The 11,742-nt window shown below is 41.3% G+C and overlaps 1 protein-coding gene across 6 annotated transcripts; it reads right to left on the reverse strand.

Moving 5' to 3' along the window:
• Positions 1-1,064: 1,064 nt before the first annotated feature.
• LOC112738395 (uncharacterized) lies at positions 1,065-8,337 on the reverse strand. 6 transcript variants are annotated; one of them, XM_025788843.3, is made up of 9 exons: positions 7,917-8,331; positions 7,666-7,806; positions 6,996-7,223; positions 5,702-5,909; positions 4,767-4,903; positions 4,346-4,426; positions 2,834-2,900; positions 2,342-2,737; positions 1,065-1,463 (listed from the first exon to the last, which is right to left on the reverse strand). In XM_025788843.3, the coding sequence occupies exons 1-8, from the start codon at positions 8,201-8,203 to the stop codon at positions 2,372-2,374; spliced, it is 1,515 nt and encodes a 504-aa protein (XP_025644628.1). In that variant the 5' UTR covers positions 8,204-8,331; the 3' UTR covers positions 1,065-1,463; positions 2,342-2,371. The 6 variants fall into 6 exon arrangements, with proteins under 6 accessions (XP_025644628.1, XP_072068085.1, XP_025644627.1 ...); XM_072211984.1 differs by lacking the exon at positions 1,065-1,463 and adding an exon at positions 1,649-1,808 and having other exon boundaries at positions 6,996-7,228; positions 7,917-8,337; XM_025788842.3 differs by lacking the exon at positions 1,065-1,463 and adding an exon at positions 1,649-1,808.
• Between the last annotated feature and the right edge of the window lie 3,405 nt (positions 8,338-11,742).

Consider the following 11,742-nt stretch of genomic DNA (forward strand, 5'->3'; position numbering starts at 1 on the left):
GGTTTTCCTTTCTCAGACTAAACTTACATTCTATTCCATTTTGTTACGGCTTATACGCAGACCATACACTTCTAGAGCTTCTTTCCATAAGTCCAACATCTTATTTAGGTCTTCCCTTGACTCTCTCATAAGAACAATATCATCGACAAAAAGCATGCACCATGTCATAGGCTCTTGGATGTGCTCTATGAGTACTTCCAAGATTAATGTGAAAATGTATGTACTTAAGGATGATCCCTGGTGTACTTTTATACCAATAGAAAATTTCTCTGTCACACCACCTTGAATCTTCACACTAATTGTGGCCCCCCATCATACATTCATACATGTCTTTAATTGCACGAATATATGTGATCTTTATTCTCCTCTTTTCTAAAACCTTCCATAACCTTCCATAAGACCTCCCTTGGCACCCTATCATACGCTTTTTCCAAATCAATAAACACCATATGTAGATCCCTTTTATGGCGTCGGTTTAACAATCAATTGTAAGCTCGTTCAAAATTATACTAATATAAGCACCTTTCCCAATGACAAGTTTAACCAATTTTATTTTTAAGATTATCAAGTTGATCTTACAAGACTAATACTCATATCTCTGAATTATAACAACCGCATCTCTTCCATATCATGCCAAGTTATAACTCGATTTTCATAAAAGCTCAACATGCTTCTCTTAAAAATAAATAAGTCAAGCTTTGGAGCTGTGATCTAGTCACTATAACTTAGCGACTACAAGCTATAATTCTGAGATTTGGTCAAAAGAACATTAGGATTTTTATGACTCATAAATTACCAACACATAATTCGGTCGTTATATCTATAACTCGACCGTTACAGTTTGGCTCATTCGGTATTACTCAATAATTGCCACCTTTTACCCAGAGAACAAGTTTTGATCCATTAACTATAACTCGGCCAATGAAACCTATACCTCCGCAAAAAAAAGTTATAACTCAGCTAATAACTCAGAGCATGATAACACTCAGCACAACGACATGATGACTTCATCACACTTCATTACCAACAACTCAATAAAATAGTAAAAACAGATGCTAAGAATATCACGGTAAACACATTGTGGTTCTCACCATAACCATAACTTCTCATTCGCTAAATGAGTATATTCAAAATACTTGGTCTCTATTCAATCTATATAAGATAACATTAAGTCAAGGTAAAAGACATATCAAAACCTAATACTCACTTAAGTCACTCTCACTGTCTTCTTTGTATTATTACTAAGTTGAGCGTTAAAGTACCCTTTGCAGATACCCACCCCGTCTGATGTTTTTTGGAGTCTAGCGTATAACTCATCTATGGAGAAGACAAAACAACATCTCTCCTTCTGCGACAAGCTATACTTCGGACAGATCCCTTAACAGTGAGAACAAAAACCATTTTAGTAATTTACTCAAATTCATTCCCGCATTTAACCAGCACTGTTTCCACCTTCTAAGAGTCTGAAAATACAAAAAGTTGTTAAAAGACAGAAGTCGTCTGTATCTATGTTTGCAATCAAATACATCGTGTCTGACGGTCTCTATCTTTATATCTTTCTAACAACCCTACCGAAGAGATGAAAGCATAAATTACCCATGAGAAGGTTGACTCAGTCAGGGCTATATTTCTGATACAAGGGTAAAAATAACTAAACTCTTGAATCACTTCCACTTCAATATATTAATAAATATGTAAAATCAAATTAACAAATCAAATAAGCAAAGCTTTCAAAGATTTTGAAGTTACAAAGAGAAGATATGTGCGGTTGATCCAGAATTAGATTGCTGAGGAGTTAATTCTTGGCACTGCTAATAATGGTCACCAGAGAATAATATCATTAGAGTGATCAATAGGTTAGTTGGTATGCCACTGCTTCAAAATACCATGCAGCAATAAATATTAAAAAGAGACCTTCGATCTTCTGATATCCCTGAGTTAACTGGATACTCCAAGACTACGAGAAATACTTGCATGTTCATAACACCCACATATGTTCTTAACATTTAGAACTACTCAGTTTTCTTTGTGTATAACTTACAAATTTATAGATAATAAGAATGAGTAGTTGTAAATGTTCTTGGAAAACGTATTAATGTGTTTAAGAAACATACAAGTATTTTTCATGTATGCAGTCACGTTCAAGTAATGATTGTAGTTCCCTTGCCCAACACAATAAAGGTAATACCAAGGTGAAGAATGAAGTTGGGTAAAAACTAAAGATGGTTTGTTCTACAATAAAATGTATCACATGCAATGCGCACTCTCTTTAAAAACTCTTCACCCAAGTTCACTCTTCACCAAAGAAATTCCCACACAATAATCAGGCTCTAATTGTCACCTGGGGAAAGCAACATCACCAATGTACCACTTAGTCAAGTGCAATTTTCCCGGGTAAAGAATACTCTGCTGGTGCTGGCATATTTGTTGTCCCTTTGCCCTGTGGGTTGCACCGCGGGGTTTCACATGGAGGAGGCGGCACACCAAATACCCAGTCAAGAACATTAAGATATTTGGATCTGAAAACATCCCTCTCCTCAGCATAGCAGTGCATTATGATAGCTGTTGACAAGCTGAAAACTACTACATCAGCTCTCTTGATTCTCCTTGAGTGAGGGAGATATCCTGCATCTGCTAAGCATGTGAAGAAACTCTCGATGGCCCGTGCAAAGCAGTATAATGATATCTCTATTCGCCTGCTTTTCTTCTCAATAGCCAATGCAAGGCCAGTTGGGAACTGCACAAGAATGCAAAGTTTGAGTTTTGTAACAAACAGGATGACAAATAGAAGTGTACATAAACCGTTAACACAATTATGCTAGTTGCAACATACTGTTCCCATGGCCACCATTGGAATATTACATCTTTTGAAGATCCTGAACAGAAAGCACGTCCACATCCTGATGAAGAACAAAGGCATCCATCTTATAATCATTATTCACTCATTTTTTTTTTTTAAAATATTCATGCTGAGAATTTCTCAGTGAGATGAACATAAAAAGAATGAGAATAAGAAAAAGAAAAAGGCTACTAAACGCAGACAAAAATATACAAACATATTGCAATGTGAATAGGCATGTTCTTGACAATCATATCTGGATCCAAACATTAATCTAAGCAGAACCTATCCAGTAAAACCAGAATTATTTTGGGAAGAAACATAAAACCTATAATTGCTTTTATTGGATCAAGTCAACCAATCCATTAAAACCAGTTTAAACCACTTGTACACCATTATCCCAAATCACTTATGATCTGTCATCTCATGTAATGACATGTATATCACCTTTTTCCTTTTTTTGTTGCTTTCTTCACAGTTTGCCTTAGGTAGTTTTAACATATTTGTAGAAAGCCAGAACAACATCTAGTCAAGAGAGTGGAATAGATTAGATTAGATGAGATAGTTCGGTGGCTAGGGATACAAGGAGACCAAAGAAAACTCAACGAGCTCATCAAAAGAGATTAAAGTATAAAGAGTTATGTATGAACAAACACAATGGTATCATTTGATCACTGCGTGCGTGTGAGAAGAATGTATGCTTCTGCTTCAGTGCTTTGCCGTAGTGAACTTAAACTGGCCATGTCTGATATGCAGTGGCATGCAACCGGGTACAACTGATGACTGTGGTGGCAGAGGCAGATCCAGCACAGTTGAGGGACACGGCAGAGAGGATAAGAGAGAAGAGAACTACATTGGTGATGACAGCAATAGGTACGAGATGTCACCAGAGCACAACTGAAATGGTCAGAGGCATGAGATTTCGCTGGAGTGTGATTGAAACTGTTGGAGCAAGCTCCACAATCGCAGTCACAGTCTCCGCCATCACAGGATTGCTGTTACAACTCCAGAGGCACCATGCCCATTTATTGATTCTCAAAAAAAAAAAAACGGGGAAGAGAGAGGGATAACAATCACAGTTCCAAGTTCCAAACCTCAACATCCCAGAAGATATCCACTGTCTCTGATCTTACATGCCCATAGAACCCTTTGAGTTGATTGGCAATGGATTAATTTTGCATTTGAGAATTTTTTTGTATTTAAAATTTCCTGTATTCTTTGATATTGGATTATGGAGTGGTGTGATGGCTGTTGTTGGGGAAGAGACTAAGGATATAGTGATAGTGGGAGAGAAGAAAAGGATTTCTAATTGGTACATCATTTTTCATAAATGGTTGGGTTTGGTTGGTTTTATATATTTGAAACCGGTTTATTACAATTTGGTTCAGGTAGTGGGTAAACACCCCTAAATTTGACCATGTTCACTTAAAAAAACCATATTCAAAACTTAAGACAACTAAGAACATAATAAATAAAGAATAGTCCACAGAAGTTCATGAAACTAACCAGGCAGATGCGCAATAAACAGATAAAAATAAGCTTGATCTTGCGGTGCCAAGAAGACCTTTGGCCAATATTGTGTTAGGCCTGCACATAAGCATTTAAAAATGGCCAATAAGAATAAGCAGGATATTCTCATATTGAATGTCATAAAAAGGCTCCAAGCACAAGCTGCATATGGTGCTAAATTTGAGAAGGCTCAAAACAGAATGACTTAATGTCAAGCAAAGCCCTTTTAGTAAAACCAGCCTTTGTGCCACAGATAATGCACTATTGTAATCACTTTGGAAACTGGAAAGCCACCGTAAAAGTAGAACATGAATCAAAGTTTAAACAGTAATTAAAATTTCATTAAACATATATTTCATAAAGGTCTCACAAAAGGTTACGTAATGTGCAAGATTGATTGCTATTCTAATCTGATCACCTTTTCAAAAGTCCATTTCTGTGAACTATTAGGGCAGGTATCAGATAAACTGGAAGATAAACAGGTAATGCTCTCTTGTAGGCTTCAACAAGAAAAGAAAGGATATGTTCTCCACATGATTGATTCCCATGTACAATCTGCAAAACATCACTGACTTTGAACATTGAAAGAAGCAACAATGATAACAAATTATACATGGGTCACAAAATTTATATAACCAATTCTGATGAATGTTTGAAACTGAAATCACAATTGCACAGTTTAATAAAATTCATCGAGCCATTATCACAAACTCAAACAACCATAGGACCCAATAGAAGATGTAAAATAATGGGAAATTAAATACCACAACCCTGATTAAATTTAAATGGGAACTATGTTAGGGCATAGAACAGAAACGAAACCTATATGTTTCCACTAGAGTCTATACATCGATTAAAGGGAATGGGTGGGTTTGGAGTTTACATGTAATCTCAAATCAAATGAGATAGCATTCATCGTAGCAGTCACATTTCTCATGATTCAATTGTAAAATAATGCGCAGTACCTCAAATAGGTTCATAACAATTTTCGGTTTGGACAAATTAGTCCCTAAGAAAAGAATATTGACAAATTGTTCCCTAATCTTTTAGATGTTAGACAAAGTTTAGTCCCTAATATTACTATGGTAGAGGGATTAAATTGTTTAATTTAAAAGACAGGATTAATTTGTCATTTTATTTTAGTAGAGACTAATTTGTTTAATATTGTTAGGGACCAATATGGTGATTACTGTAAAATAATTGCCTCAACTATATCAAATTGTTTTAAATCCGATATTGAACACAGATAAATGTTTAATTTTGTTTAATTTCTATACCTATACTGTAATTACACTTGCTTAGATCAAAAGATAAAAATAAGACTGGAAACGAAGAACAATCTTTATTTCATACCGAGCATGGGACTTTCATACTTGGATCTAATTTCACATCAACACCAATGGTCTTGTAGTATTTCTCTATTGCTTCCAAATTAGTAAAAGGCTTGCCACTGGCTATCTCCTTTACACCTTGTAGGATAACTGCATCCTTCCCACCATGTTTATTAAGGAAAGACTTATATGAAGAGGGCAAACTCTCTTGCTTTAATATATAAGCAGACCTGAAATCAAAATATTCAGCCATACTTAATGATAGGTATCCAAATATTTTTTACTACTACACAATAAGTGCAACATTTTCCATGATGTAAATAAAAAGGTTTATCTGGAATAATCTTGAGATGGACACCAAATATATCAGTGAAATGTTATTTCCGTTCCTTATTATCTTCCTATTTATTTTGTATCTTTTAACATACCAGAAAACTAAAGATATTCATCATTTCACATCTGGAAAAATGAGTAAATACAGATAAATAAATTGTTAATAATCCAGAAAAGGCAAGACCCTATAGCTTCAGTTAACCTTAGATTAAATAAAACAAATAACTGCAGAATATTGTTAGGTCTATGACTAGGGTATCCCCAGTCATTTAGGCACTACTACAAAACTAATCTACTGGGCACCACTGGCCCACTTTCTGAGTTTCATTTTTTTGGGGGGGCGGGCGGCCGGGCGGGGAGGGAAGGATATCCTTCAAACATCAACCCCTCCATAATGAAACTCATAAATACACCTTTAGTAAAACTGGTTTGGCAACTCATCATGATATTTGTGCACATCAGATTCTAATACTCACGAAACATCATGCTCAGTTGCTAACTTAATCAATATAAAGAGACGGTTAGACGCATGCTTATAATGAACTGAATATTACAACTGCAATTTCAATTTCATGCTGAAAGTTAAAGAGGTTCAGATTATGAAGTCAAGTGAAACGCAGACAATGTTTTCAGATATTACACATCATTTGTCAACATCAAGATCACCACCTAAGCTTTGCCTGACTAACTAGGGTTAGCAACATGGAACAAATGGACCAATAATGTCTCATCATGTATCATGTTTGTATTTAGACCGTTCAATTTTAAATCTCATAGCAGAAATTACACTCTCACTGCCACAGAACTTGAACGGCGAAATAACTAAGTAAAACAGAGAGCATAAGAGGAACAGTATAAGAAGCAACATGCACATGCATGGCCATGTGTATACATGTGTATAAGGTAACAATGTTTTCCTACAAAAAAAAAGCAGCAAAGATTATATATCCTGAAAAGGGGTACATAACAACAACATTACGTACAATATTTGGGAGGAGGATAGGCACATGAGGAATATGTCTCCATGCTTCCAGGTGAGAGGCTTGCAATATCTCCCAAACCGCTTGCTCTTGATCCCACACCGAGACGCTAACACAGCAGCACGCATGAGAATATAAATGGCCAAGCTCGTGTGTTGTGTCTCCAAACCAGTCAGAAGCATGGATGGCCCAGCAAGAGCCCCTGCCAGGAAGGCTCTCCACCTTGCTGTCCTGAACTACAACACAAGAGAGGCACAAACACAAGCACAACAACACCAATCACAATCACTCTCTTTTGCAATATATCAAGTAGAATTAACTTAAGTAAACAGTAGTTAGGGTTAGTTAACCAACAAACTGACTTAACTAATTTCCATTATGCTGACTAACTCTAACTACTCTTAGGCTAACTGCACTTGATATATAGTAAAACAGTAAAACTCTCACTTATATCTCAATTGTGACAAAAATCAATGTATATCACTAATCCACAACTTCAAACTAATAGAACATACATGCAACGGAGAATTCCAGAAGAAAAATAAGTTAAATTTACAAAATTCATTATAATTTAGTAAGGTTTAACTGTTTAAGGTTAAAGTTCCTGAACTTTCAACAGGATCTACATTCTGGCAGAGACACGAAAAGAGAGAGAGAGAAACAGAGAACATGCCTACGGTGACCTCCGAGAGCACCAATAAGCTCGTCCATGGAAACAAACGTTCCGGCGAAGGTTCCAAGGAACAAACCGTATCTCAGAGTCTCCTTCACAGCAGCTACAATCGCTTCGCCGTTCGTCACCGCAAGCTCCTTCCTAACGAATCAATTATCAATTATATCACAGGCGCGAAAAAAGCACACACTCGCTAGTGTCTTTCTCCGTCCCCCCCCCCCCCTCTCCCCCAATTTTATTTATTTTTTTACCTTTGCCGTTGCTTTCGCGTCAATCGAGACAAGATCGCGAAGACCGCGAGGCCTCCCTTGATGCCCGCTCCGATTGAGAACCCTTTCGCCGAAGCAACGAGGACTCTCCGAAGCTTCTCAAACTCCTTCGGCGGAATTGCGTCGACGATGATCCTCGATGACGACGTCGTCGAGGGAAGAGATCCATTGGAGTGTTTGCAGTCGGTGGATGCATGGTCGTCTTCATTGTGAAAACCGTTTATTTTCACCGGTCGGAGGCCGCCGGTTTCGACGACTGACGGAGACATGGTGGCTGTGGAGGAAGCAAGGACGGAGAAGAAAGGTGGAAAATGGAGCAGATGAGCAGAGTACTAGATTTTGTATTTCTATTTTTCGAAACTGAGCTGCCAAAGGAGACAAAAATACAAAAACAAAACACGACTCAGACTGTTGTGGAGGGCAGCTTAATAGTGCGACAAGTGTATGGTTCTGAAGGGAACCAAACCATCCTTATGCCTAACCCGGTCAGTAAAGAAAAAAAAGGAGGAAAAACAAAAAAAACCCGGGCCAGGAGGCATGGTCGCATGGGCCCTCAATTTTTAATTTCATAATTTTAAAAATTATATTGTTATCGCATGAAGAAAATATTAAAAGAAAGAAAAAGAAAATTAAACAAAAGAATGTTGGTTAAATGTTATTTGAAAATAAAAGTTAATTTTGATTCTTTTTATAATCAAATACAAATTTTATGAATAATGACAATAAGTCATCAATTAATTCTTGTATATTGGCATATATTTATATGTTTTTTATATATTGGCATTGTTACGGCTTGGCCCATATAGCATACGGTCCGACCCGACCCGTGGACCACCCGACCCAAATGGTCGGGTCTGAGCTGCTCAACCTCTCATCCGGACACGCGTCCCTGCCAGCTTCGCTACAGCTGTATGGAGGAAGCTTCGAGGAAGGTGGGTCTGCCTTTGTGGAACCCACCTCTGACACGGTATATATGGGGAAGGTCCTACCCCTCCCCCAAGGTACGTCACATACCATTTTCTCACTTTTTCGCCTGCACACTCAACTGACTAGAGCGTCGGAGTGTTTTTGCAGGTGACACCCCCCTTCTCTACACGAAGAGCTCGGGAAGTCGGTTACACCTCCTCCAATCCAGCAACCCAAGACCAGGCGACTCCCCTCTTTCATCGACCAAAGTATCAACCCGAACCGTCCGGTACCCGACATACCGAACATTGGCGCCGTTTGTGGGGACGCCTGAATGGACGTTGTACTGGACCCAGGAGGAACAGGCCGCGAGACCGAGCGCAGAGGGGAAGCCTCCGTGGCTTCCTCCCGGGAGCGCACGAGGTCCCCTCCAAGACGAACCTCACGATCTCTCGAAAGGCGCCCCTTCGGGAGAACTGGCGACAACAGCGCCAGAATAATGCAGGAACTGCGTCATAGGATGCAGGACCTGGAGCGCCGACTGGCGGACCGGGAACATCGCCAACAAACTCCCGAATCAAGCTACTCCCGTTCCCCTCCGAGAAGCCACTCCCGGTGAACAGCGAGCCCACGATCTGAGCCTGAGAGCGCCAGGGAGGAAGGACGCCCAAGGAGACGCCACAACCCCATCATCTACACCAGGCGTGAAAGGAGACGCACCACAGATCGAGACCGCGAAGACGGTCGATGAGAAAATGGCGAGGGAAGAACAAGGAGAACGCGGGGACCAGTGATAATGGGCGCAACCCCATTTCATCGTTCCATCCTCGAAGTCCGGCTGCCAAAGCACTTTGACAAGCCGACGGACATGAGGTACGATGGAACCCAGGATCCGTAGGAACACCTCACGGCCTTCGACGCCAGGATGAACCTAGAGGGAGTGGGAGACGAGGTAAGGTGCCGCGCTTTCCCGGTCACCCTCGCGGGACCTGCAATACGGTGGTTTAACAGCCTCCCACAGGGCTCGGTGGCCAGGTTTTCGGATATTAGCCACGCCTTCCTAGCCCAATTTACTACCAGAATCGCAAAGGCAAAGCACCCGATCAATCTGCTCGGGGTGACCCAGAGGTCCGGCGAACTGACAAGGAAATATCTAGACCGGTTCAACGACGAGTGCCTAGAGATCGACAGGCTGACTGATTCGGTTGCTAGCCTATGCCTAACGAATGGACTTCTAAACGAGGACTTCAGAAAGCACCTCACCACGAAGCCGGTGTGGACGATGCAGGAGATTCAAAGTGTAGCCAGGGAATACATTAACGATGAAGAAGTCAGCCAGGTCGTGGATGCCAACAAACGGCAGCCCTCCTACAATCAAACACGGCAGCACGGAAGCGGAGAAAGACAGAAGGAACACGCCAGAGATGGCGGTCTGAGCAAGGCACCCAGGTCATTTCCTCGAGTCGGGAAGTTCACCAATTACACCCCCCACCATCCCCATCATAAAAGTTTATCAACAGATAGCAGAGAAGAAAATTTTGCCGAAGCCCCGACCTCTGAAGAACCGGACCGGGGGAAGCAAGAGCCTCTATTGTGATTATCACAAAGGCTATGGACACAAGACACAGGATTGCTTCGACTTGAAGGACGCGTTCGAACAAGTGATCCGGGATGAAAAGCTGGCCGAATTCTCCCACCTCATCAGGGAGCCGAGGAGGCAAGATCGCGACTGCGACGGAGAGGACAAGACCCGCGCGACGAAGCGACGTCACGAGCCGGAGGACAACGAACACGGCCTTACCATAGTGAACGTGGTAACGGCAAGAGACGCACCTCCAAGGTCGAGGTCGGCACACAAGAAAGACGCCAAGGTCTTGGCGGTTTCCTCATCCTCAATGCAAAGTTCCAATAGGCTCCCACCAATCTCATTCGGTCCAGAGGACTAATGGTTTGATGAAACCGCAGAAAACCCTCCCATGGTCATCACGGCCAGAGTGGGAACTGGCCTCATCAAGCGGATCCTCGTGGACACCGGGGCAGACTCGAATATCATGTTTCGTAACGTGTTCGACGCCTTGGGCCTGCGGGATGCCGATTTAAAGACGCACCAGCACAGTGTGGTAGGTCTGGGCGACCACTTCATCAAGCCAGACAGGATAATCTCCCTACCAATATCTGTAGGATCAGGACAGGGACGAAGGTCGGTAATGGCTGAGTTCGTAGTTCTACGAGACTCCACGGCTTACAATTTCATCCTAGGGAGAAAGACTATCAACGACCTCAGAGCAGTGATCAGCACAAAGATGTTGATAATGAAGTTCGTCGCTGATGACGAATCCGTGGGATCCATAAAAGGAGACTTGGAAATGGCAGTCGCTTGCGACAATGCCAGCCTCTCCTTAAGGAAGAAATCTAAAGAGGCATCGGGGGTATTCCTTGCCGATTTGGACGCTAGAGTCAGCGACAAGCTGAGACCCGAGCTGGAAGGGAACTTAGAAAGGTTCAGAGTATGGGACACGAAGGAGAAGTTAACCTTTGTGAACAGAAACCTCCCACACGATTTGAAGGAACCTCTAATGGAAATGATAAGGGCCAACAGCAACCTATTTGCATGGACGCCAGCCGATATGCCGGGGATAGACCCCCAACTCATGTCACATCACTTGGCCGTGATGGCGGACGCCAAACCGGTAGCTCAAAGGAGAAGAAAAATGTCGCAAGAGCGAGCAGAGGAGGTGGCCAGGCAGACGGCTAGCCTCCTCGAAGCAGGATTTATTCGAGAACTCGACTATTCGACGTGGCTCTCGAATGTAGTTCTAGTGAAAAAGCACAATGGGAAATGGAGGATGTGTGTGGATTACTCTGATCTCAACAAAGCATGCCCCCAAGGACTGCTACCCCC

This window comes from Arachis hypogaea, chromosome 13, assembly GCF_003086295.3.
Source record: "Arachis hypogaea cultivar Tifrunner chromosome 13, arahy.Tifrunner.gnm2.J5K5, whole genome shotgun sequence".
NCBI classification, from domain to species: Eukaryota; Viridiplantae; Streptophyta; class Magnoliopsida; order Fabales; family Fabaceae; genus Arachis; species Arachis hypogaea.

What these genes read in the sequence shown, in the direction of transcription:
- LOC112738395 (XM_025788843.3), bottom strand. Translation starts at nt 8,203, where the DNA reads ATGTCTCCGTCAGTCGTCGAAACCGGCGGCCTCCGACCGGTGAAAATA. An exon ending in ACGCGAAAGCAACGGCAAAG is followed by an intron (nt 7,807 to 7,916) that starts GTAAAAAAATAA and finishes TTGATTCGTTAG; the next exon opens with GAAGGAGCTTGCGGTGACGA. An exon ending in AGAAATGGACTTTTGAAAAG is followed by an intron (nt 4,427 to 4,766) that starts GTGATCAGATTA and finishes GCTTATGTGCAG; the next exon opens with GCCTAACACAATATTGGCCA.